The sequence below is a fragment of the Grus americana genome, chromosome 22, assembly GCF_028858705.1.
Source record: "Grus americana isolate bGruAme1 chromosome 22, bGruAme1.mat, whole genome shotgun sequence".
NCBI classification, from domain to species: Eukaryota; Metazoa; Chordata; class Aves; order Gruiformes; family Gruidae; genus Grus; species Grus americana.
Genome location: NC_072873.1, coordinates 8,147,782 through 8,173,265, shown reverse-complemented (window position 1 = coordinate 8,173,265; position 25,484 = coordinate 8,147,782). Strand labels below are relative to the sequence as shown.

The 25,484-nt window shown below is 44.5% G+C and overlaps 1 protein-coding gene across 3 annotated transcripts in view; it reads left to right on the top strand.

The window, feature by feature from the left end:
• The window catches only part of NSF (N-ethylmaleimide sensitive factor, vesicle fusing ATPase), an 83,138-nt gene extending 60,785 nt beyond the window's left edge, over window positions 1-22,353 (top strand). For 2 of the 3 annotated variants that reach the window (XM_054801701.1, XM_054801703.1), the window contains exons 16-21: window positions 1,118-1,184; window positions 1,371-1,450; window positions 10,003-10,137; window positions 10,918-11,031; window positions 20,149-20,204; window positions 20,823-22,353. In XM_054801701.1, the coding sequence (XP_054657676.1) occupies window positions 1,118-1,184; window positions 1,371-1,450; window positions 10,003-10,137; window positions 10,918-11,031; window positions 20,149-20,204; window positions 20,823-20,841 (471 nt within the window). In that variant the 3' untranslated portion in view covers window positions 20,842-22,353. Of the gene's footprint in view, window positions 1-1,117; window positions 1,185-1,370; window positions 1,451-10,002; window positions 10,138-10,917; window positions 11,032-20,148; window positions 20,205-20,623 lie in introns of all 3 variants that reach the window. The other variant, XM_054801702.1, reaches the window with a different exon arrangement.
• Window positions 22,354-25,484: the final 3,131 nt, after the last annotated feature.

The window sequence follows — 25,484 nt, the reverse complement described above, 5'->3', positions numbered from 1 at the left end:
TTCTGCTCTTTGTAGGTCCTAAATTCCTGTGCATATCTTGATAAAGTTGAATGAATGTTTTTGTGGCACTGACATGAAGGGACTCAGGGAAAATGTCAAGGCTCTGGCCCATTTGGGTCTGATGTGTAATCATGACTAACAGCGGAACAAAAGACCAGATCTGCGATGGGAGAGTCTGGAGCTCCACCTGCAGAGACAAAGGCAGGAAGGGCTTAGAGTTGTACTTGGAAAGAATAGATCCTGCCAGAATTAAACTAGGAACAGTTTTGAGGCAGTAATGTTTAGTTAATCAAGAGTTTTAACAACTTGGGGAGCAGGGGGATGCAAACAACTGGAACAACTTAAATCATTTCAAGTAGCCAGGTGAAAGGAAGGAGATTTCATTTATTGAAGCAGGGCAGCACTTACCTTTCTAGCTGAATGATACTGAATGAAGCACATAAGTGAAATGTTACTCTAAGATCAGTTTGTTGCAGGATTGTGTAGCTTCTGAGAGAAGCAATGTGCTTGTAGCTGGAAGCCCAGTTTGTAATTTAGATTCAAAAAAGGAACCTTTTGGACCTTAAATCGGCGTGTGCTGGAGGTAGGCCTGTAGTACACTGATGTTCTTAGTACTACTCCTTGCTTAAACCCTGAGGTTTGCAGGACACTGGTTTGCTGCTCTGTAAAGGGTGATGTGGAAGCTCGGTCCATACCTGAGTAGGTCTGTTCTCCTTACAGTATGCTGTTAGGAGACGTAACCGATATCCAGCCTGGATGGAAAAGCTTCATAATTGCATTAGAATTGTGGGGGATTTGTGTGTGTGGTGGTGTATTATCAATATTGCCCTAGCTCCAAACCACAGAGGAATGGTGCTTTATTTTGCCTGTTGCTTACAGTTAAACACAGGGCAGATGGCTTTTTTGCAAAGTGTATGGGGTAAATGAACAAAACTGAGGTCTGAATTTGTTGAGATGGCGGTGGTTTATTAAATGCAGGTAGAGTCTAGTGTCTTTTCCATTCTCTGTTTATTCCTCTAAATACCACTGCGTTTAGTTAAAAACACGTCAACAGGTCCTATCGTGACTGTTGTAGTTTTGCTGCTGATTAACAATGAGTCATTTTGCTGTTTTTTAGATCTTTGATGATGCATACAAGTCCCAACTCAGCTGTGTTGTCGTGGACGACATTGAGAGACTTCTAGGTGAGTTTGGACGATGAGAGAGCTGTGTTGTCTGCTCTGCAGAAATATTTCAATATTCGCAATATTGTGCAAAGTGGAAATTACCTGGAACTGTTTACTTTGGGAGCCTTGAACTATTTTTGATACAGTGAAGTGGCTTAAATGTGCATCTGCTTTGTGGGCTTTAAAACGCATTTTTCATTTCAGATTATGTCCCAATTGGACCACGGTTCTCTAATCTGGTTTTGCAAGCCCTTCTTGTACTGCTAAAGAAGGCCCCCCCTCAGGTAAGACAGTAATCGAGGGGCGAGATGCCCTGTTCCTGTAATAATTTTGACAGTGGAGAGCTTTGTGTCTTGCTGATAGCTGCTGTGCTGCCAGTGGTATTAGTGCCATTGTCTCTGATTCAGTCAAGTTAATCCTAGCCTGCTGCTGTTCATTCAGTTAGACATTTCTAGGATAACCACAAAGGATTCAACTTTAATTACCTAATTACTTAAGGCTGAATCTTCTGCAGTTAGCCCTAGAAATACCGATTAAGGGAACAGGTTTAACCTTCACCATGTAAAACCTCAAGGTGCGAGCTGTCTGCTTTCTGATTTAACCAAGGAACTGTTTAGGCCAAATCGATCCCTGGCACAACCACGTGCTCCCTCCTTATTTAGAAATCAAGTTCTAGGTAATGTATGATTTTGGATGTCAGGGTTTTAATTTGTTCTTCACTTGAAATTATCAGATGTTAATTACAATGGGTGAGGAAAGCTTAAGATCTTAAGTCTCATGCTTATCCTGTCTATTTGCACTTTCTGACTTGATGAGGTTTAAGAACATCACAAGTGATAATGTTTCCAAAGCTTGCACTGAATGAGACAAAAAGGCAGGGACTCTTCTTTTTTGTTTGCCATTTTCATGTCATTCACTGGAATTCTGCTGTGTGTGTGAAAGTATCTGCATGAATAAATAACATACTAACAGGAAAACCTTGAAAGTTGGTGTCAAGAAAAAGCAGAGAAGCACAGCCTGGATGAACTCAAATTTTTTTTGTCATTTTTAATATCCTGGAAACAGTAACGTATGCGTGAGTATTGTTTTCATTAGAGAGTTTGGTGAAAAGACCTTTCAAATATAGAACTTTGAACTAAATTGTGATGCCACAGGCCCTGAAGTTCCCCTTGTGACTGTCAACCTGGGAGAACAAAGATTTTTCCCAGAGAGCTTTCTATGCCACGTGAAGTTGCTAACATAAAACTTGGATTCTATTACAACATAAGTTGGAACAGAAAGACTGCCTGTGTACAACAGCACAACCATTTTTGATCATCACAATCTCATGTAATCATTGACCTATTGCTGGGTGTTTCCACAGTACCAGGAAATGTTTGTTCCCATAAATCAGTAGGAGAAAACAGAACCTGATTTGCTTCGGTTGTCAAGGGAACTTAAAATATTAAATTATCTGTTTTATCATTGCGTCCTCTGAATGTATTTTGCTGCTTAGATGCACTTTTGTTGGCACCCAAGTCTCCCTGAACGCAGGATGCAGGGCTTGAAGCTCGCAGACATTTGCCAAGTTTATGCATGTTGCTAGAGATTTGTACTTTGCAATGTTTGAAATGCCCTTGAGGCTGGGAGACTTTGGGTTGACAGCCAATATTATGGTGACTTAAGCCATAAATTGTTGGAGGGTAGAGAGAGAGTTTTCTGAGGAAATGTCACTGTTTGATTGATGATGTGGTTTCGGTTGGGTTTTTTTCCCCCTTTTTTCCTAAGTGTCCACTATTGGCTACTGTGAAAATTAGGACGTTGAGTTAGACGGACCCTTCGGGCTGACCTAGCCTGGCAGTTCTGATGATGGGCTTCTTTCTAGCGTGTGTTTCTTGTGAGTTCCCTCTGATAACCATGGCATGTGGGGACATTTCTCCTTAAAAAAACCCCAACAGTGTATAGGAGGTAGAGTCCTGGAGGAACAGGCCTTTTCTGCTGTGAATGTTTACTGTGAAAAAGATGGAATTTGGGCATGGAGACTCTTGGGGTTTTTAAACTCAAGTGAGAAACCCATGAGGGAAATAATACTGCCGGTTAATCAAAGCCCTTCCCAGTTCCCTCTGAGATGACTAGCTCCCTTGGGGAGCAATTTATTGGGAAGTAGTGGCTGGTTTCAGGGGGTTTGGTGTAATTTGAGATACAGATGCATGCTTTAAATGTACGTGAGTAGCATCAGTGGTACTAACCTGCTCCATGAGGTCAAACCAACTCGAATTTCTGTGGGATTGGGATCATGGTTTAGGTTCATTCCTTGTAAAAATGGAGTGTCCTGGGACATGCCCGGCATTCCCCGTGCTGAGAGAAACCCTCGGCAAGATGCTGGGGAGACAATACCTGTTCTCCATTGCTATCAGAGAGGCTCTTTACTGTGTCACTAGTCAGAGAAGCCAGAAATATAGAGTTGATTTGAAAAGCTTAGAAACGGGAACAGCGAAGCAGTTGAAACCACAAGCAAGGAGTGGGTGGGAAGCGCAGGGTGCGTTTCAGCAGCGCGGCTTCGCTGCCTCCATCTTTGTGGCCCAGATTATGTATTCACACGGTGTTGTCACATCACTTGCAGAGAGTATACTTAATGTGCAAGCAGCTTCCTACAATTACTGTAGGCTACGTGTGTAAGAGGAGCATTTCTGGGATGAAATCTTATTAATTATGCATTGAGGTATATGTCTCTGTTGAATTGGTTTATGAAAGCTGCCTCCCAGACTCCCCTCTTCCTATTGAGGCTATATTATTTTAACGTGGTGTGGGAAGGGCAAATACTTGAAGCTTCTGGTTTTCTGGGCATTCTGGCTTGTTTGTACTTTGCAGAAGTTTTGAGAGTAAACACGTTAGGCTTTAAAGAAACTAAAACCATTTCTGAGTTTGCTTTAAATTCCCGGTCACAGCTCATGCTTGCTAGTTCCACTCAGCAATGCTTAAATAGTGGTATCTATTACTACTCGTTCAAGAAGACTGAAAAACATTGCATTTTGTTTAGCATCTTTTTTTAAACCAATTAAAAAGCTTTTCTAAAATGGATTGAAGAGAAGAAAATAAACCATGTTCTCTTGGGTCTTTATTTCAATCAAGTTTCTCTGTGTTGTGCAGGAGAAGAGACTGGGGGGGGGATAGAAAGACTGAAAAGGACTGTCGCAGCAGGGAGCCAAGCGGGAGAAAAGGACTTCTCTGAGAACTAAGCAGCAGCAGCTCCGAAAGCCGAAGCTGCTTCATCTACATGCAGAGTCACACAAGGCATGGAGACACTCACCAGCCCCACAGAGGTTTCACATGTGCTTCCCTGCTGGTTCCTGTGAAAAGCTAACAATTGGCTCAAAGGGTGAAAGACCATTGCAGCATCCCCACGCTAAGCTGGACGTACAATTTGTGCAGTGTTATGAAATGTCTGGCTTAGCGAGATGCTCTCGACCACTCTTGTGGATGCCCTTCCACTGCTCCCAGAGGCCCCCAGCCCCTTTCCTCTCCGGGACGCTGGAGGCTTTTGCCGATTTATGAAAGTTGATGGGGGAAAGCAGGGAATAATCTCCTTGTTTGATATAATCCCAGATGCATTCCTGATTCCATGTCACTTGGTGTGAATTGGAAGCAACCCCAATCAACAGTGACGTTACGTTTATACTTGTAATCCTGGGGAATTGTCTTTTCTCCCATTACATGTAAAGAATTGTTGATACCCCAAAACACACGCATAAAAATATACAGGGGTCCAAAGTTGAGTGACCTGCTGGTGGGTGACCGAGAGGCGCTTCAGTATCCACCAGTACTTGGTTATAGCGTGGTTCAAGCTCCCCTCAACTCCCCTTGCCTAGGGCTGGTTAGACTTGCTGAAATTCTGTAATTTGATTCTCCGCTGACATGTTGAGGCTCCATTTGCTTGTAGCAGAGTCTGTGTAATTCTTTTATGTTCTAGTTTGTCTTCGGTAGTCAATGCAATAATGCGGTGCCCATGAGGAAGTGTTAGGAGAATCAGTCTCATAAAATGTAGTCGTTTAAAACTACTTCCTCTTTGGATCTTTGAATTTCATAGTTCTCTGCATGATTACGTCCTTTATTCAGATAAAATCCCTGTAGCGGAGATGAAATCTGGGTTTGTCACACTTCTAAAAGGCAGTGGGGAAGACGTGCACCTCTCTACTGGGTATCTCCCCGTCAGTAGAGAGGCATTTTGGGCTCCAAACTGGGGCACTTCCTTTGCCAAAAAATGGGCAGGATGAATCCAGACTTGAGTGACGTGCCTGTGTCTGATGGCTGCTGGTGGAAGAGCTAGGCCTAGAGTGCCTTGGTAATGAGTCTGACAGCAAACGATCTTAAGCTGCTGAAAAGCCAAGTTCTTCCTTACTTGATCATTACTCTCTTGTTACGCCTGATTTTTTGGAAGTTCAGCTTGATTCTTGATCCTCTGTGGGCTGAACACATGGCACGTTGCCTTTGCAGTGGCTGCCGTGGAAATTAAGGATCAAAAGTGTGAAGAGTTCTGAAAATGGGGACGCTTTAGCAAGAATAAATCCGGTGATGTCCTGTGGTGTGTTGTCACTGCGGAGTAGTTTGAAAAAGCTGCCCTCATCCATCTGGCTCGGTGGCTTTTCACCCTTTTGTGGTAATGCCTGGGGCAAAACATTTCTGACTTGTAGGTTTTCCATTTGTTTGCTGAACGAGTTGCCTGAAACCTTGAAAAGTACAAGGGACTCCTGACACTTCATTTTCTTTTAGTAATTGATACAGCAGAGATTATGCTTGTTTTACGGTAACTGGTTTTCCAGTGGGTCAAGTTTAAAGGTAGCAAGTTGAAGCGCATAGTTTCTTTTGAAGAGAGCAGGGAAAAAAATCAGTATGTTTTGGGTGGAGCTGTTAAAAGCTTTTAAGCCCTGTTTTGCAGAGTAGCCATCTGTTCCGAGGAGTTTTCAGCCATTCAGTGGTTCAGGGTCCTGAGCATGGATCCTAACAGATATCTAAAAGCTTTTAGATCTGATGGATCTGACCTCCATTCGCTTGTCCTGTTGCTTTTGAACCTTGTTAAGCTTTTGCCGTTCTCAGTGCCATGCTTGCTTGAGTTCAGCTAACTGCATGGTGAAAGCAAACATCCTTTCGTTCAGTTTAAAACTGATGCTCGATAACTTCGTGTAGTGCTCCCTAGTTTTTATTTGGAGAAACAGCAGTTTTCCTCCTCATATCCTCTATGCCATCTCTGATTTTATAGACCTCTCTGTTTACCCCCCATCAATTTATCAACAGTCTATTTAGGGAAGTTATTCCATATTTCTCACCATCCCCATTGCTTTCCTCTGATTTCTCCAACTCAACCATGTATTTCAAATACAATTTAAATTATTTGAAATGGCTAGGATTGCACAGTGTCTTAAAGAGCACCCTGGATTCACACGGTAGAATAATGACTTTTGTTTTACTCTTTTCCCATTCTAAAAATGGCTGAGTGTTTGCATTTTGAGTAAGGTTTAGCATCGAGCTGGTGTTTTCACAGAACTTGCCACAATGACTGATTCCAGTGGCTTTCCTAAATGGTAATAAGTCATTTTGAGTCATTTTTGTGTGTGTAGTAATTGTCCGCTGGCCTGATTTACAGCAAGTTTGGGATTCATCTGACTAAATGTGGCTGTCAGCGGTTTGGTTTTCTACGGCTGAACTAGCTGTTTAGAAAATAGTTTGCTGTATGAGTCCAGAGTGTAGGCAGCTTTTCTGGAAAGACGTACGTGTCATCTAGGGTCCATCAACTAAGAAGGAAATTCAGAGAATGAGATCATACGTGGACACCTGAAGTTAGAGGAGGTAAAACTCACCTCACTGATTACATTTCTGTGCTGCTTAATGTCCTTTCAGTCTGATGAACCCCCAAACTACACTCCATTTTTATTATAATCAAGCGTGTATTTCATCATGTAGCATCAGGTAGCATCCTTCAAGCAGTTAGTCTGCAAGTTGTTATTCCCTAGATTGATGTCTTGCCTGCTGTGCCAGGCACCGTACACATGCTGTTAGCTGTATTTTGGGAACAGATAACTGCCTTGCTGGCTGCAGTTGAGCATTTGTTCCCCCCTAAAATGCTCATAGTTCATGGGAAACTGTTATTAACACAATCCCTTACCCACGCTGTTCTGGATTTTGAGCGTTACATACAGTAATAAATTTAAAAACCGTTTTTAAAAAGAATCGCTATAGCTTGTAAAGAAGATAGGTCTCGGTGGTATGGCATTGCATGGATTTGTGCTTGCTAGAGGGGGTTGGTGCATGTTTTGGAGGTCTCAGTTCTGTTCAAGAGTCTGTCTTTGTCTTCCTTTGTACCCTAGTACTGTAACTGTATAGCGAGAAAACTGTTTGAAGGTGCCTAACGGCGTGCATAGGACTTGTAACAAGTTTTTGAATAAGATAGCAGAAATTCTCCTTACAGGGCTTGTACTTTTTACTGAGTTATGACATATATAAAATCAGATATATCAGCATTATTTATGAATCGGACAAAAACTCACCAAGGGCAATGTGTTGGGGAAATATAGAGCAGCCGTGAAAGCAAAGTGAGTCAGAATTGAGATGAAAATTTCTCCTTCAAATCTGCTGATAATCCCTGTCTTTGCATTCTGAAGATGTTGAGCATCAGTCCTGCTGTCACATGTGCTGTTGTCCCAAGTATATCTTCGTGAGATGAAGGCACCTTTTAACCTTGTCCTTGGCTGGTAACTTGAGAGCAAATGTCAGAGGTGTTTGTACCACACTTCTGTGGGTCACCAGGAGATGATGGTTCAAGTGTTCTTGGGGGACTCATTTCACACAGCTTCCAAGCCTGTGTTTAAACTGTTTGACCAGTCCCTTCCAAAGATTAAGATTGAAAATTTTTGTCTTTATGTAGGTAATAAGCTTTTCTGTAGCCAAGCATCATTTATTCTTCTTGGTCTGTTAGGTGCTTTAGCTGCAAACGAGCACCTGATGGGGCTGTCAGAATGCCTCAACTTACTCTCCTTGCAGGAGTAAGGATCAAATGCCATTCACGTACTCTCCAACAGGTACATTGTTTTTCTGTCTGCGTGCAAGATCTTACTGAACTGCTCAGATTTGACTCAAACTTGTAAAATGATAAAATATTTTCCTGGCCCTGCTACACAATGGCCATCAAAAAGGAAACAAGTAAGGTGCAATTGGAAAGCCGTGGACACGCAGAACATAGTGGCAGCAGCCGCCTGCAGAATAGTTGTATTTATGCTTTCTGCAGACATGGCATGCCCTCCTTAAGGCTACCTACAGACGTTTTTAGACACTCAGACCTTTTTCTGCATCCTGTGTGCCACCAGCAGGCAAGTTTTGCCTAGTAATAAACCATTCCCTACTCCCACTGCAGCTTTAAACCTGGCATTTTTGTCGTCAGTTCAGGAACTGGCTTCCTTCCCCCACTAAATTGCCCAGTAGGTTTCTGAGGATTTCCCCCTCTGAAGAGGTGGCTGAGTTGGTGAGCGCGGTGCCTCCCAGGATGGAGACAGTGATTAATTAAACATTTCCCTGACCGTGCCTTTGCATGACGCTCATGACCTGGGACCTGCTCTGGTTTCAACCTGCCAGGCGTTACTTAGGCTAAAAACAAACTTGAAGTGAGCGCTTGAGTTCGTTACCAGTTCTGGTGCTGTCTCATTGTCCAGCACCCAAAGTGGGAGTGTAATCTGTTCAGATACAAGAAGTCAGTGAATACCATGGCACTTGGGGACAAATGAATGCTGCGAAGATGCGTCGTCTTCATCAAAGATGTATTAAGTTTAAATAGGTTTTCATCCTTTGTCAAAGGAATGCGAAGCACATGTGAAATTAATTCTGACTGCTCTGTGGGGATAGTTTTTAGGGTTTTGTTTGGTTTTGGGGTTTTTTATGATGATGAACAGACTTTTGTGTCACAAAGTCAAAATACAGAACTTTACTCTTTGTCTCTAAGCATCAGCTAAATTTCTGCGCAGCAAATGCGGAGGATTCTTGGCCAGCCAGACCTCTCCTCAGCCCATGGGCTCCTTCTGTTCTGCATTGCAAAAGGGAGTGATGGCAGCTGATAATCCCAACATCCTTCCCTCCTTCCAATCTCCTTCCATCAGCCGACACTTACCAGTGTCTGAACGCTGCATGGTAAAACTCAAATAGCATCAAAGTGGCATTTGCAAGATGGAACTAGCACAAGGTGATTTTTATTGGCAGTTGATGTTTGCCATTCATTGCTCTATTATTTATAAACCCTGTTATTGCTCGGGCCAACTTGTAATTGGTGCGTGCACTGTCGATTTGAACTCAGAGGCTGCCAGACATCGTACTGTCCTTTCATACAACCATACTGGCAATGGGAAGTCTTAGGAACTTAGGGCAACCTCCGCTCTTAAAGCGTGAGCTGTAAAACCATTGGAGCTGTCTGTACAGTGGCAGAGAATTCACTGTACCCACAGGATTTCTAAAGACAGGTTGTTCCCCTGAGAGATCATCTGTAATTCAACTTTTGGGAGTGGGGGTTTGCTCATGCTTTTAAATTTAATGAGGATTCAGCTATTTATAATGATGAATTTAGAAGGAAAGGTAATAATTTTTGGACCCTATTGGTGGTGACCTTGTTTGGACCTCTGACTTCTGGAATCTGATTGTAGTCTTGTATGGTCGATGTTGCCTACTTCAATTACTGACAGATTTCATTCTATTAATTTTATTTTAAGTGGTATTTTTACATGGTCGTTTTCTATTTTTCATTTGTAGTTAGGTGAAGCTTCCCAAGGCTGCTTCCTCTCTTGTTTTTCTTTTCTTGACACTTATTCCGTTGTGTGGACAGGGTCGCAAGCTCCTGATCATTGGAACCACCAGTCGCAAAGATGTCCTGCAGGAAATGGAAATGCTGAATGCTTTCAGCACTACAATTCATGTGCCCAACATTGCAACAGGGGAGCAGCTGATGGAGGCTTTGGAGGTGAGAAAAAGTTCAAGGATAACAAACAAGCTCAAAATTTGCTGGAAGTGGGTGATTTTGCAGTAGCTCTGCCTTTGGGAACACTGTCCCACTTAAAACTGTTAGGTTATGGCATAATGTTAAGGCTTCTCCCTAATACTTTATCGTACAATAAATTAACAAAATGAGATTACAGGGAAAAAGTTTATGGAGCAGATTGAGAGATTCTGAGGGCATGGAAGTGGATAATGAATATAATTGGGGCACTTACACCCTGGAGGGTGCCAAGCTCTCATTAATTGGAACAACATCAAATGAAGGTGTTTGGTGCTGAAGAGATTATAGGTTTTTTATAAATTCGTGCCCTTAATGGCTTCTTATTGTATGCCATAGTGGAAATTGTAGTGAATATTGAAGGCCGTTAAAATAAACAGGCAAATCTTTTGTACAAACTTGGAAAATTATCACGATAGTATCACCAAAGCCTGAAAGACACAGACACTCCTGCAGCAGTTTTGAAAGCGTACTGAGGCTTGAGCCACTGCGTTCCTTCTAGAGTCTAATCTGGAGAAAATGGATCATAAAAGAGAATAACTGTTTGATTAGAGTTGTTATGAAAAGAACCATGATGGAATAAACAAATCTTAAGTGTTTTACCTTGTCTGGATATATTTCAACAAATTTTTCTTCTAAGCTAGAAAATGCTTTCTAGCTTCTCGTTCCCTTTTTCCTGAGTTGGGTAGTGTTCTTCCTACTGACAGTCTCCTGTTGTTGATTATTTTTGTTGTTTTTTTCCCCCAGCTCCTGGGTAACTTCAAAGACAAGGAACGCAGCACTATTGCACAGAATGTCAAAGGGAAGCCTGTCTGGATTGGCATCAAGAAGCTGCTGATGCTGATAGAAATGTCATTACAAGTAAGAACGTTTCTGGTCCAGGAAGGACTGGGGTAAATAAAGCAGGCATAGAGGTTCCCACTTCTCTGCACACTCCTACTTTAGCTGTGTGGTAGGAGCCTTTGAATTGGTTTAATCAAGAAAAGAGCTACAGTGAGAAGAAATTTTCTGAACAAAGAAATCGCCAGGTCTTGGTCTGCAGAGAGATCTTTAAAGACCGCAGTGTCTATAGGCTGTTTAGAGCCGCACTTCAGAGAAGAGCATCTGGCAACTGGAGGGATTGGATTAACTTTACCTTTCATGAAATTTCTTCTCTACACCCAGCATGTTAAGATTGCAGATAGCAATCACTCGGGATTTTTTTTTTTTAAAGAAAAAGGTGCCTGTGCAGGTGTATGTGCTCTTTCCCTGAAGAAGATAAATCTGTCAGGCTGTTCAGCTGCTCTTCTCTTTATTTTCCACTTTCAGCACTTTAAAGAAAATAATTGCAGAGGGTAGAAATATGTAGCTCTTAACCCTCCCCCGCACCCATCATCTATGCCTGCGAGCCAGCCATCAAGCTTGTGCTCGACAGTATATGCATGCTAAAAATGAGAGGGTGTAGCGTGCAGCCCTAATCCTCGCGGCTGACATTTCAGCGCCCTTCTGAGTCCTCCCCCCCTCGCACACACTCTCTTTTCACATCAAATGGATTTAGTGCAGCTGAGTGAACTGTCCTTAGATCTTCCTAGGAGAGGCTGAGCATAAGCTAAGAGGCATGTAGTTTAGCAGCATATAAGTCATGTATCCCTCTGTTCACTATTCACAATTCTGTTAAAACTTGCACAGCACTAAGGATATGCTCTGACTGGATGTCACCTCAGGGAATAAAGTCATTTATCTAGATTACTTTTTCCTCTTCTTCCTTGGCTTTTAATTCCATACCTACAGGCAAGTCAGTAAGTCATTGCTCACATGTATTAAATGTAGTTAAGGGGTGCAGGCCTTCGGGGACTGCCTGGCTCTGTTGCAGTCTGTTTCACTTAGCCTTGACAATGGATTCCTCCCTCTGATGCAGGACGTTTTCTTTTGCTGCTTTGACCTTAAGTGCTGGTTCTTTTCAAAACTGAAGGTGAAGGTTATGTAAATTATGGGCCATTCTGAATCAGGAGCATGGGTGGAAATGCTTACCCCAGACTTGTTCACGGCATCACCCCGTGGCCGCACACCTATGATGCTGTAGATGGGGAGTTTTCATGCTGCCTAGATTGTGCAGACAGGTAAACTGGTCTTGTGCATTTTTTATTTTTTTTCAACCAGATCACCATTATGTAGGTGAGTCCCTGACCAGTCGGGCTGGGAGAAGACAGGCAGAACTGTGACGCTGTGTCATCCCTGACAAACTGAAGAAGTGTAACATGAAGGGCTGCTACTGCCAATACAGATGATTGATAATCCACCTTTGCTACTTGTCGTGGTTTTACCTGAAACCAGGACGCTACTGTACATGGATGGTTGGTAGCAAGGTGACTTATGCTGTTACACTCAATTTAGGCAATTGTGTCAGAGCATAGGTAATAGCATATGGAAGCTAAATATGATGAAGTTCTGTTCCAAAAGGTCTGAGGTGCTTACATGACTCCATTTGCTGAATTGCCATAAATACAGGAAAGCAATACAGGCTGTCACTAAATAGGAGAACACTCACGTCTGAATGCATTGAAAGACCACAATAGTATCTCATTTGGCTAGCTTTTACAGGAAAGCAGAAATGCACCAAATGAGAAGTCCAAGACTAGTTCCTTTTTTTTTTTTTCTTCACTGAGCTGGACCACAGCTTTCTAGAAAGAGATTTGAATCTGAAATCCCTTAAAAATTCCAAGTGATGGATGAAATTTTTCAAAATTCAGCTGATGAGATCCCATGGTGAATGAATTCTTTGCCCCTAGTTTTTCTCTCTGCAGTCACTGAATCTGTGTTTTTTGTTTCACTAGACTAGTAAACCCAATGTATGCTGTATGTATGTATTGTTAAGCTGTCCAAATGACTTTCAGTTTGTTTCGGACTAAGTCTTGTGGAACCAGTCTCTCGATATCAAAATCCTTTCTTGGAGTACAGTGAACCACTGCATTGCTCTGGTATCTTGGGTTGCTTTGTTACCTTGTTTACGAGCCTTCTAAACCCACACTTTTTGGCAGCTTAATTTCTCTTGAACTGTGTTTATTGCTATTCCTGGCCTGCTTTAATGTCGAACTGCTCATATTTAGTGTCACATACTTTGGTCATCTTGTATACACTACGTGTCCTGGAATGATGTTATGTTCTTGTTCAAAAGAAGTCTTTGATGAATGGATACACCCATGATCTGCCAGGATCCAGGAAAGTTTAGTTTTGAAGTATCCTTGGCTGCAGTACACGGACCACCTTGCAGTACTATCGGGTGCCACGCTAGCTTTACACCCTGGGGTGCCGCTAGATACGTGAACCTTCTCTTTCCATGGCTAGGGGACTGGTTCCTTCGGCTTGTTTTCCCTGTCTTGTTGCTCTTGAGCCTTGCTGGCAACTCTCCAAAACCCGAGGTCTCTCCTCCTTAGAGCAGGAACCTGAATGAACCAGGCAGCTTTCCAGAAAGTCCCTTTTCACACCTCCAGTATTTCCTGATTTGGTAACTTCTGCTTAGCAGAAATAAAACTTAAGTTAATCTAAGCTGCTTCTCTGTGATATCTTAACATACATGGGAACTTATTTTGAAAGGTCATCAGATAATAACGCCTATATTATTTTAAACTAAACACTGTATCTGGACATACTAAGGGTTGGGATTTTAAAACAGGTTTACAGGGGTGCTGTGCTACCCAAGGGTGTGCACATCTTGGTGGAGTATCTCCTCTTCCCTGGACTGAAGATTAATGAAGTCTCTTCAGTTTCCTTTTTTCTCAAGACTCCCAGGCGTGCCCTGGGGACACTGCATTACCTAGAAAGGAACAGCCATTTTCTTGCCACCTGATGTATGTCACAGAGTCAGTCTCCACGCTGTTCTTCTAGAAGATCTCTCATGCCATTTGATAGCAGCTTTTTCTCTTTTGCAGGGCACTAGGGTTCAAGAGTCCTGAACCTGCTTCCTCTTTGCGCCCTATTGACACCATCTTCTCCTTCCAGGGCAGATCAACCTTCTGGATTTGTGTCTGCATTTTTTAATAAGCTGTTTGATCAAGTTTGCCTCTTTGCTGCCTTTCAGCTTCCTGCTTTAGTCTTTTGGATGAGATATTGAGTCTACACATAGATGCTGTTCCTCCCAAAGAGTCTGTAGAAACTGTGTCAGTACAGATTATGGAAAGTGTCTCACTATGGCCACTTTCTTATGGCTGAGTGAAAAGGGGTGGGGAGGCAGCATCTTTGATTTGGAAAACAGAACACTGGCAAGTTTGAATTTCAGCTGGTAGCATTAGTACAGTTGAATGAAAAGATTTGATTTGATCCATGTCAGATCATGTTGGGTTTTTTAACAGAACAATCTGATTGGTCCTTTGTTGTTATTTCCTGATGGTGATGACTTTTCCATGGTTTCCTAAGACTTCATCTTCTTTGCAGGTAGATAATATTCTGGATCCCTGTGTCAGTTAGAGAGATGAGTAATCTTGGAATAAGCCAGGCCCTTAGACTGTTCTGTGTGACATTCTCTTTGTCAGCTTTGGGCTTTCTGTCAGGAGTCATGCCTTGCTCCACCTCAGTGTTCTTGGTTCCTTGGGTCAATCTGAGATGTAAAACATTTTCTCTTTATGAGTAAATTGCCTTGTTTTGATGCTTCTGCAAAAAGTGTCTTGACTCTTCCCCCACTGTTTTATGCAATAGACTGTTGGTATTGGCATGCCTGGCAGCAGAAACATCTGCTGTGCTTGTATGGATTTTGCCTTTGGCCCTCAGCAGTGATTGCGTACGGAGTGCGACTACTTAAGTAGTGAGTTGCTGTTCCGCTAACCATCAAGCCGCCTTTCACCAGTTTGCCTGATTTTGCAGAACACTTAAGATTTTAGAACCACAGAATCATTCTTGTTGGAAAGGACCTCAGGATATCTTCTAGTCTGATTCAGATCTTCAGAAAGCACTTGTATAGATGATAACAGACATCTCACCACCCTCTTCAACATCAACATTTGATGGGAACCAGGCCTGTCCAGCTCCGACAGGAATGGATGAAGTTTGGGGTTTGGACTGTTGCCAGCAAGATCCACTTCTTGGTAGTTCATTTGCCCAACTCTTCTAGCTTTCTCATGGAGAATCTGTCTGTGAGTCTGGGCCACAGATGAGAATCAAATCTGAGGACTTGATGGGCTGCCACTTGAGTAACTCCTCTGAAGAAGTCCTTTCAGAAGTAGACATTTTTACTACCAGTATCTACAAAAATGTTGTGCGTCTTACCTGAGACGGCCAGGGATACCTCTCAGATGCACTTTTCTACTCGTGGTCAAAGATCAAATGTATCTTGTCCTTTTCCTCAAATCCTTTTCTTTTATGGGCTCTCTGAAGCTTGGTGAGAGAGTGTACACTGGTAATTCTTTTTGCTTAAGCTTGGCCTTGGCAGCTCTGGTCCCCAGGCTTGCTTTGGTTGTCCATGTAACTTGAGGTTTCAGCCACTATTTTGTCCAGGATTTGCAGTAAGCACTTCATCTAGCTCACTGTGCAGGTGGTATCTGGTTCTCTAGGGTAAACTGTTCATGACCACCATCTCTTTGGATGAATGTCATGGAGAGCAGGAAGGTACTAAACAGATACACTCTGCTAATTGCACCCTTAGTACTTCTTTTTTTTTTTTCATCTTTGTCTAGTCCAACCCCCTGCTCTGACCAACCATGACCAACTAGAAGAGGTTGCTCAAGGCCATGTCCAGTTGGGTCTTGAGTGCCTCCAAGGATGGAGATTCCACAACCTCCTCCTAATAGTGTGTGATCACCCTTGCAATGAAGAGTTTTCTGTTCAGTTTACATGGAACTAATTTCAGTTTGTGCCTGTGGCCAGTCCGTCCATGGGCACACTCAGAAGAGTGTGTGTCTCTCCTTCTTTACTCCCTCCCACCAGGTATTTATACACATCGGTAAGAGTCACCCTTCCCCCCCCCGCCCCAGTCCCAAGTCTTCTCTGCTCCAGACTAAACAATCTTACCTCTTGTAGCCTCTCTTTGTATGACAGATGCTCAAATGATCCTTGTGACGCTTTGCTGGACACTCTTCTGGTATGTCACTGTCTCTCTTGTACTGTGGAGCCCCGAACTGGACGCTGTCCTCCAGGTGTGGTGTCACTGAGAAGAGGGGAACAATCATCTCCCTCCATCTGGTAGCAACATTCCTCCTAACAAAGCCCAGGGTGCTGTTGGCCATCTTTGTTGCAAGGGCCCATTGCTGGTTCACGTTCAACTTGTCCTCCAGGACCCTCAGGTCCTTTTCTGAAAAGCCACTTTCCAGCTGATCGTCCCCCAGCCTGTACTGGTGCATGGGGTTACTCCTGCCCAGGTGGAAGACTTTGCATTTCCCTTTGTTGAACTGCATGAGATTTGTGTCGGTCTGTATCTTGGTGTGGTGGGTTGACCCTGGCTGGGGGCCAGGTGCCCACCAGAGCCGCTCTCTCACTCCCCTCATTCACTAAACAGGGGAGAAAAGGCATAACGAAATGCTTGTGGGTCGAGATAAGGACAGGGAGAGATCACTCACTAATTATCGTCACGAGCAAAACAGACCGAACTTAGAGAGGGAATTCATCTGATTTATTACTAGGCAAAACAGAGTAGAGGAATGAGAAATAAAATCAACTCTTAAAACACCTCCCCCACCCCTCCCATCTTCCCGGGCTCAACTTCACTCCCGGCTTCAACCTTCCCCCCTCAGCGGCACAGGGGGACAGGGAGTGGGGGTTACGGTCAGTTCAGCACGCGGTGTTTCTGCCGCTTCTTCATCCTCAGGGGGAGGACTCCTCTCATCGTTCCCTGGCTCCAGCATGGAGTCCCTCTCACGGGGTGCAGACCTTCAGGAGCAAACTGCTCCAGCGTGGGGTCCCCCACGGGGTCACAAGTCCTGCCAGCAAACCTGCCCTGGCGTGGGCTCCCCTCTTCACGGGTCCACCGGTCCGGCCAGGAACTTGCTCCAGCATGGGCTTCCCACGGGCCGCAGCCTCCTTCAGGTGCCTCCACCTGCTCCGGCGTGGGGTCCTCCACGGGCTGCAGGTGGAATCTCTACACCCCCTCATCCTTCCTCCATGGGCTGCAGGGGGACAGCCTGCCTCACCATGGCCTTCACCTTGGGCTGCAGGGGGATCTCTGCTCCGGCGCCTGGAGCACCTCCTCCCCCTCCATCTGCACTGACCTTGGTGTCTGCAGAGTTTCTTACATCTTCTCACTCCTCTCTCCGGCTGCAAAAACTCTCTCTAAGTGTTTTTATACTTCTTAAATATGTTATCACAGAGGCGCTGATTGGCTTGGCCTTGGCCAGCTGCGGGTCCGTCTTAGAGCCGGCTGGCATTGGCTCTGTCAGACACAGGGGGAGCTTCTAGCAGCTTCTCACAGAAGCCACCCCTGTAGCCCCCCTGCTACCAAAACCTTGCCACACAAAACCCAACACACTTGGTCCAGCTGAGGTCTCTCTGAATGACAGCACCATCATCAAGTGCGTGAAACACACCTCCCAATTATGTCATCTGCAAACATGCTGAGGGTGCGCTCTGTCCCTAAATCCTGCTTGTTAGTGAAGAGGTTGGGCAATGCTGGCTCCCACATGGATGCCTGGCGTATACCACTGGTGACTGGCCTCCAGCTGGACTTCATGCCACTGATGGCAACTTTTTGAGCCCAGCAGTTTAACCAGTTTTCAGTCCGTTGCGCTGTCCTAGTTATTTAGTCTGTACTTACCAGTAAATGACACTTTGTGCAGCCACCTGAGGTTGTGGTCATGCCTTTATCAAGTACTTGCCATTCTGGAAACCTCCAGAAATATAGGAAGAGAGGTGGTTGAGTTGTCATAGGACTGTAGGATAAATGAGGTCAGAACATCAAGATGTCATCTAGTCCAACTTTCTCCTTAGGAAGGATCAGCCATATGGTCAGACCAGAGTCCTTTGGATGGGGAAGATCTGAGACCCTTTGCCAGGAGAGCGTCAGATCCCTAGTGCTGTGGTGTGGGTTACACCTGTGGATTCCCCCAGAGAAAGGGGACTTCAAGTAATTCGTGTTCAGGGTGTGTGGCCCATGTGCATGTACTCCTGTCCCAGTTGTCTTCAGCCTTTCTGATAGAATCATAGAATCATTTAGGTTGGAAAAGACCTTTAAGATCATTGAGTCCAACTGTAAACCTGGTCCTGCCAAGTCCACCACTACACCACGTCCCCAAGTGCCACATCTACACCTAGAAACGGGACAACTGAAATAGTGACAGACATGCTTTGTAGCCAGGCATCGACTGGGAGAGGTTGTGGAGATGATTTAGGCTAGAGGGATACTGGAGACACCATCCTTCTGGTCTCCAGTTATGTGGCACAACAGTCCCTCACTTAGTACCTGCGTGTAACGTTTCAAATGCTGCTTTAGGGCATGGGATAGCCTTTCGTTTCTTCTGGGATCCTGAATGTTGCCAGTGTGCCTTTGCACGTTAAAAACCCACCTTAATAGCTCAGTGATCCTCAGTAAATTCCTTTAAATCGCCTTGTTTCAGTGAATTTATTTTTCTGATCTAAAAATAGTTCAGCAGTTGGTATTGAGGTATTTGCCTTGCTGACACATTTCAAAGTGATAGGAAGTTGCACAGTTTCAGGCTTTTCTTAGCACGAAAAGGAAATTCTCATCGGCTGTTTCTTCCCTGCCTGCATCACTGGTAACACTGGTGGTGTTTTAGGATTTCTTTTCTTCCAAGTTGTTTTTGAATACATCCGTGGTGCCCTCAGTTGCAGTGGTCATGGTTTTAAATAGATGGCTTCTTCACATCTGGAATTGGTGGCAATTTTCCTTTAGGAACATAAAACGTGGTAGAGGAGTTCAAGAACCTCTTTGGTGGGAGGCCAGGGCACATGCTGAAACTTTGCTTCCCCCCTCCAAGGATAAGTCTCAGTTTTATGTTTTAGTAGAGTGCTTGCCTGTTTGTTACGAAGTGGGTGACAGAGCTGGGAACATTACAACCAGTCAACTTCCTCGTACCATTTACTGAATGTTTTCAGGAAGAACCCACTGTATTTTCGGCAGTGCATTAAAGATACGAGGTGTTGATGAAGGTTACAGAACAAACAGAAGCTGGAGTTTCTAGGCCAAATGAACTGTTGCAATACAACACAAAGATGCTCTGAGAACAAATGGTCTCCAATTTCCAACTGTTTATAGTCCTAACTTGCTGTATCTTGGTGTAGCGATGGCGATTTGCCTAGAGTTTTTCACATTAGAGAGGATCAGCATGAAGGACTGATGCAGTTATATGTTGTGTCTTCTGATGGCAGCTTGAGTCTGTCTCCGTAGTAGCCCTTCCTCCCACTTCCCTGTTGTCTCTGTCTCTGCGTTGGGGGAGAAGCAGGGCAGATCTTTAGGGGATGTTCCTGGTTGATGAGCCACAACACAAGTCTGTACTGCAAGTTCTGGAAGCCTTGCGCTGCGATTCAGCTTTCCCTTAGGTGCTGACCCACCACACGCAGCTCCTCTCCTCTGGTGCTGTGCTGCTGGACCCGTAAGGGGTAAGGAATGACAGAGGAAAATCGAGGACATCTTCAGTCCCTCCTGTTCCTGGCTGTCCGATTTGCTGCTCCAGCTCTGGGAAGGGGCAGACAGAAGCAGACACAGAGTGGGGCTGGCTTGTGCAGAGCCAGGCTGGAACTGGCAGTGTGGGATGAAGCTAGTGTGTAGATTGCCGTGAAAACAGAAGTACCTGATAGAAATGCTTGTGTATGTTTCCAGTCTGGCTCACCTCCTAGCTGTGTGAGCACGCTAAGCTTGTGCTGATGAGCTTTTTCTCTTGTGCGGTGCTGTGTCTGCACTATTTAGCTGCAGAACTTTGGGACCAGCAGGCTGATCTCTGGCCAGGTCAATGCACAGGCAAACACACACACCTCCAGCCGTCTTTGTGGCCTCATTTTCCTGTTGTGCTATTTGGAAGATTGCTTCACGTTAATGGAGATCTCTTTTTGTTTGGTGTTTAGATGGATCCTGAGTATCGGGTGAAAAAATTCTTGGCTCTTCTGAGAGAAGAAGGAACGTAAGTACTTTTATTTTAAAGCATTGTTTAAAATTCTCTTCTCTGCTCAGAAACAGGCATGTCTTTGAGGGGAAACTGCAGTGTAGTATATCTGATCTCATGGTTGGCCCCTCCTTTATTTACGGAACTGTATATCAGATCAGTTCTCCTTTGTTTGGCTATTTGCCAGTTATTTTGGGAGGGGGAGGTCCGGAAGACTTTTTGAGAACCTGCATGCCTGAATTCTCTTCTTTTCTTAGTTTACCTGTGACTTTAAAATTTAAATGAGATATCGGACCACGATTTAGCTTTCTTTAAGTAAAGTAAATTGGAAGAGATTCGGCTAGAGTTAAAATCCAGCTGTTTATCTAAAATCTGGAACTGTGATTTCTTGTGTTTCTCCTGTCTGAGAGAAGGATGTCCTACTCTTTCCCCTGTAGGTATCACAGGGAATAGTTGAGCTCAGTCTTGGCAGTGGCATCTCCTAGAAAATGACTTTCTAATACATGTAGGGCAGTGCCTGTGCTGGGGAAACTCACAACAGTATCTATCCTGGCTACATGTGAGTGGGTTTCAGTGTGTGCTTGATGCTGTGATACATGTGCATGCTTTCTTGATGGATTTGGCTTCTTTTGCAAGAGTTCGTTCCCTAGACTGAACGTGGACCAAGTGCAAGATCAACAGCTGGAAAAGTGACCAACCTGGAGAATATACACTGGGATCTTTACTCTTCTGTGTTCAACACACTGGACAAAGTGAAATGCTCCCCTGTTTCCAAGAACCCAATGTGGAATCTGCATGTTTAGTGCAATACAGTATCTTTATTCTTCGTCTTTAATATACTGATGTCATGTGGAAGTGTCTTCTAGAACACTGTGCTTCTGTCTCTGTGCAGGCGAGGCTGCGTTCTCATTTGATTTTAGCATGGGGGAAATGTCCTGTAAGTTTTGAAGCTAATGCTCACTTGTGTCCAGCATCCAGTTGCTACGATAGGAAAGAAATCCTCATTTCTAATAAAACCTGACAGTCTGTGGTGAAGACATATTAAAGTACTACTCTGCGTTATCCTGATCTGATGAACGCTTTCTTATGTCATCCTATGCCTCATTGAACATTAAGCCAGGCTCATAACCTAAAGACAGTGCCCACAATAATTCAGCTCCAGAATTGCCTAGATGCTGATACCTGCTTGCTTTCACACCCGGGTATTTTGTGGCCCGATGAGAGAGACTGGCTAGTGGCATTAGGGACTGGAAGAAGGCAGGGAAGTATGTTAATCAGAATAGAGGAAACTTCCAAATCCAGTATTTAAGGCATCAAAGCTTGTTTGTTAATTCAACAACAGTTTGAAATGCTGATTCCAGCCTGAAAGCTCTTCATGAGTGCAACGTGGATGGCAGCTTTGGTATTAGCCAGCCTCGTTATCTCCTATTTTTCTGCCCTGTTACCAAAGGTTGAAATTCCTCCTTAGAGATAGAGAGGAAGCCAAGCTCTGCAGATGCACCGGATGTGTATTGCCATGTTTTTGCACTGAAATAAAGGAATGTATCAAACTTTGCTATGTGATCCTTCCCCAATAGTCATCTCGCGTCAATGAGATGCTGTTGACGATGACTGCATGAGGCTACTCCCCTCTGGTTCTTTGGCTCCACACGTTTAATAAGGTTCGTGGAACATACCTCAATTTGGTGGGGCATGAAATCAAAGCCATTTATGAGATCTTAGTCAGTGTAGCTTCCTAAACTTGACCAGAGATGCTGCTAAGGGCTAGCAGCTTGTACCGAAAGTGGTGTTCCCAGGGAAGGAGGGTGCTTCACGTCCTTTCAGGCCCAGAGGTGAAGGTACTGTAGTCCTTAGTGCACACTTACGGCAGTTGGAGTATTTTAGTCACTCCACTCTGGTTTCTTTTCCTTTGGCAGTGCTGTTGTATTGTGATGACATCGCGAGTCCCAGTGGTTGTTATTCCCTCTCATTTTGTGTACGATCTTGTGAATTTTTGTTCCTTTCTTTCCTCCGCTAGTCCTAGTGACAGCAGCACACATTAACTTATATTTCAGAGTAAATGATGTAAACCGTATTGTGTCTTTGTCCAGAACTATATTGATGAATAAATATCTGGTTTAATTGCACATTCAATGGATTCAATAAAAAGCACAACTACTTGTGATGATCTGGGAGCCGTCTGTGTCTTTGGTGCTAGTCAGACGTGTGTGTGTGTATATGTGTGTATATATATAGTGCTGATGTATGGCACGAAGATAACAAAGCTATTTCCAGGCTGCTGCTGGCCAGAGGGATGCTCAGTTTGTACCTAAGCGTGGATGGATTGAATACAGCCCAGCCTGGATAACTTGACCTCAGGTAGTTTTAAAGGAGTTGGTTAAGAAGACCTCTGGTCCAGCCCTTTCTAGAGTTTTCTGGACCTTGCAGTGCTGATGAAGCCCCAAAGATGTATGTGTGCGTGAGTTAGGTGTATCACACGTCCTGGAAAACCAGAACACGCTGTTGGGTATGACATCCCACCCATTCCAACCTATTCTGAGATCTCCATCCAAGGTGTTTCCTGCAGGTGGCAGAAGAGAATGACTCCTAGCACCCCTTCCACACTGCCTGGGCAAGAGTAGCTTTATAGCGAGAGCTCTATTGCTTGAACGAGTAAGGGCCAAATTCTTCAGCCCCTTCCTTACCCTGTTGCTGCTTTTCCCTGAACCTTCCAGAAATGAAACTGTCTCATGAGTTGTTAACCAAACCAAATGAAAGTGTTGGGGTGGGGTTTGGGGGATGGACTGCGGTGGAGAAAGGCTGGGGATGATGGGCAGACATAGCGATAGCTTCCACTCGTAAAGCCGTTAAGCTGAAAACACTCCATGAGGGCAGACTGCTCGGTTGTCCGGATGGTTAGCACACATCGCTGGTGGTGCGTGGCTCTGAAGGCATCGCTGCCGCTATCCCGTTCCCTATGAGATGGCACCAGCAGAAGCACGTGGTCTCCAGCGTGGTGCAGTGAAACGGAGCCAGGCGTCATTTGTGCACGAGCCACGCGATGTTTCAGGCAGCACTCTGCAAGAAGGGAAATGTAATTGTTTTGTGCATAAATTGGGGATTGCTGTAGGAATATAGAAAGATTTGTTTATTTTTTTTCCCTTCAGACAGGTATATTTGAGGCCAGTGCTGTGGAAAATCGTGTGCTTAAAAGCGTCATTAATGTATGGGAGATGTTGCAGAAATGCCCGCAGAATTATTCATGGAGGGGAGAAGATGTTTTTATATGAGCAAATGTGGATCTCAGTCTGTCCAAACCATCGAAAGGGGATTCAGTGACAGCCCGCTCGTACATTGGTGGGGGAGAACGTGAAGTCTAAAGCCTGTTCTAATCCAGTAATCTCCTGTAGTGTGCACGCTGGGAGATGGCACTCTGTATAAAAATCTTAGCATTCAGCTGTAAAATCTCCTATATTTGATACATTTTACCATCATCGTTTTGCATTCATGTGACTGTCGCTGTGCGTAAGTAGCTGGATGATGAACCACCGCTCCCAGATGTTGTTCAGCAGGACTTAAAGGACCTCCAGAGGCAAACCACACAAGCTGGCAAGTGCATGTTTTTGGTTTTTTTACCTTCTCTTTAATGACGTACCACAAAAAAATGCAAGTTGAAATATATTTTTCTCCAAATATATATATTTATATAATATATAATCTTAGTTAACTCAAGTATATACATTGTATAATAAATAATGCTTATAAAAAGAGAAATTTTCTGAATATAAAATAAAAAAAAATCGACCTCTACAACTTTATACAAAACTTTGGATACAGCAGATTGATGGAAAAAGATCTTCCATTCAGTGCTAGAATACCTGGCTACAGTAAAATAATTACAAGGCAATAAATGTTCTATTTAATATTAAATACCTTTTCTTGATTAAAAAAACCAAACAAACAAAAAAGGGATTTTCTTTAAAGTCAGGTACTTAGAGGCTTTCCAGACACAGAATTTAATATATACTTTTAAATAGAATGCATATCAGAAGACGGCTTATTTCTGAATGGGGGAGGTTTCTTGGAGCTCTACTGTGATCTTGAATTTTGGAAAGCTGTTGCTTCTCAGGCTGCGTGGATCCAGGAGCTCTTCGTCATGCTCTGCAGGGGAGGGACCGAGGATTTTGCTCCGATTCTCTCCAGCCACAGGTTTGAGTGACAGGGCCGTGTTCCATGCTCCGTACAAGGGGTCTTCCACCCATTTTATTGCTCCTTGCAGTACCGTGTACTGCTCTTTCCCGCGGATAAAGGAGTGGGTGGAGTAGAAGACGCAGCTTTAAGGGTTTAGATGTATTTCTATGTTACATCAGTGATGCATGAGAAGTGGTTGGGACTTGGTTATTGGTCCTCATCGTCTATGGAGGAGCCCACTAGGACAGAGACAATATTGATCTTTTTCATTTCAAGGGTCAATACGCCATGAAAGCGTAAGGCCAAAAGGAGGGACGTGTGATCAAGGAGGGGGATGTGGCCTGGGGAGCAGCTGGAGGGATGAACGCTGATTCCTCTGCACTGAGATGGGCCGTGGGATGTGCGTGGCCACACCTGGGGCCCCAGTCCCTGCTAACGGTACAGAGCCTCTGTGCTTGACGCGGACCCCTCGGGGATGAATTGCTGGTACCTCGAGAACTCCTAGGAAGGAAAGGGTCTGCCTGGGATTGTGCTGTCGGATAAAGGTCTCCCTTCCCTGTCTGCCCTTGCCTCTCTCTTGCTGGACAAAGGGTTTTGAACAAGGGGAAGGCTGACGAGGCGGCTTGGACAGACATTTCTTCTTGCCATGGCTCCCGTCTCCTTGTCCATTCCTGGTGCTCAGAGCTGGTGTAGCAGCTCGCCTGGCAGGTGCCCTGTCCCCAGAGAGATGCTCTGAGCTCGCTCAGGGATATAAAGTCATACTAGGGAATGCTTAGGTGCATCAACTGGGTGGATCTACCCGGATCCTTAAAAATCTCTCTTGGGCAGCTGCGCAGTGAGAAGGCTGCTGGGGTAGTGATGCATCCCCGGGTAAGAGGTGGCAGCCTCACCACGTGTGGTCTGCTCTTATCTTGGGCCAAATGCCAGGGGATCAGCTCTAGGTTCCTGCTGTCCTCCTCAGGGGGATTACAGGAGACGATTCGGGGCTGTGGGGAGCAGAGAGGGCAGAGGGGAGGTGAAAGGGGAGACTGGCTGTAAGGCTCTGTTCCTGTGCTCAGACAGGTTTGTTTCTCCAACATCATCTCAGAGCAGGAAGAAAGGAGCCAGCCTGGTGTGGGGGGGTTGGCT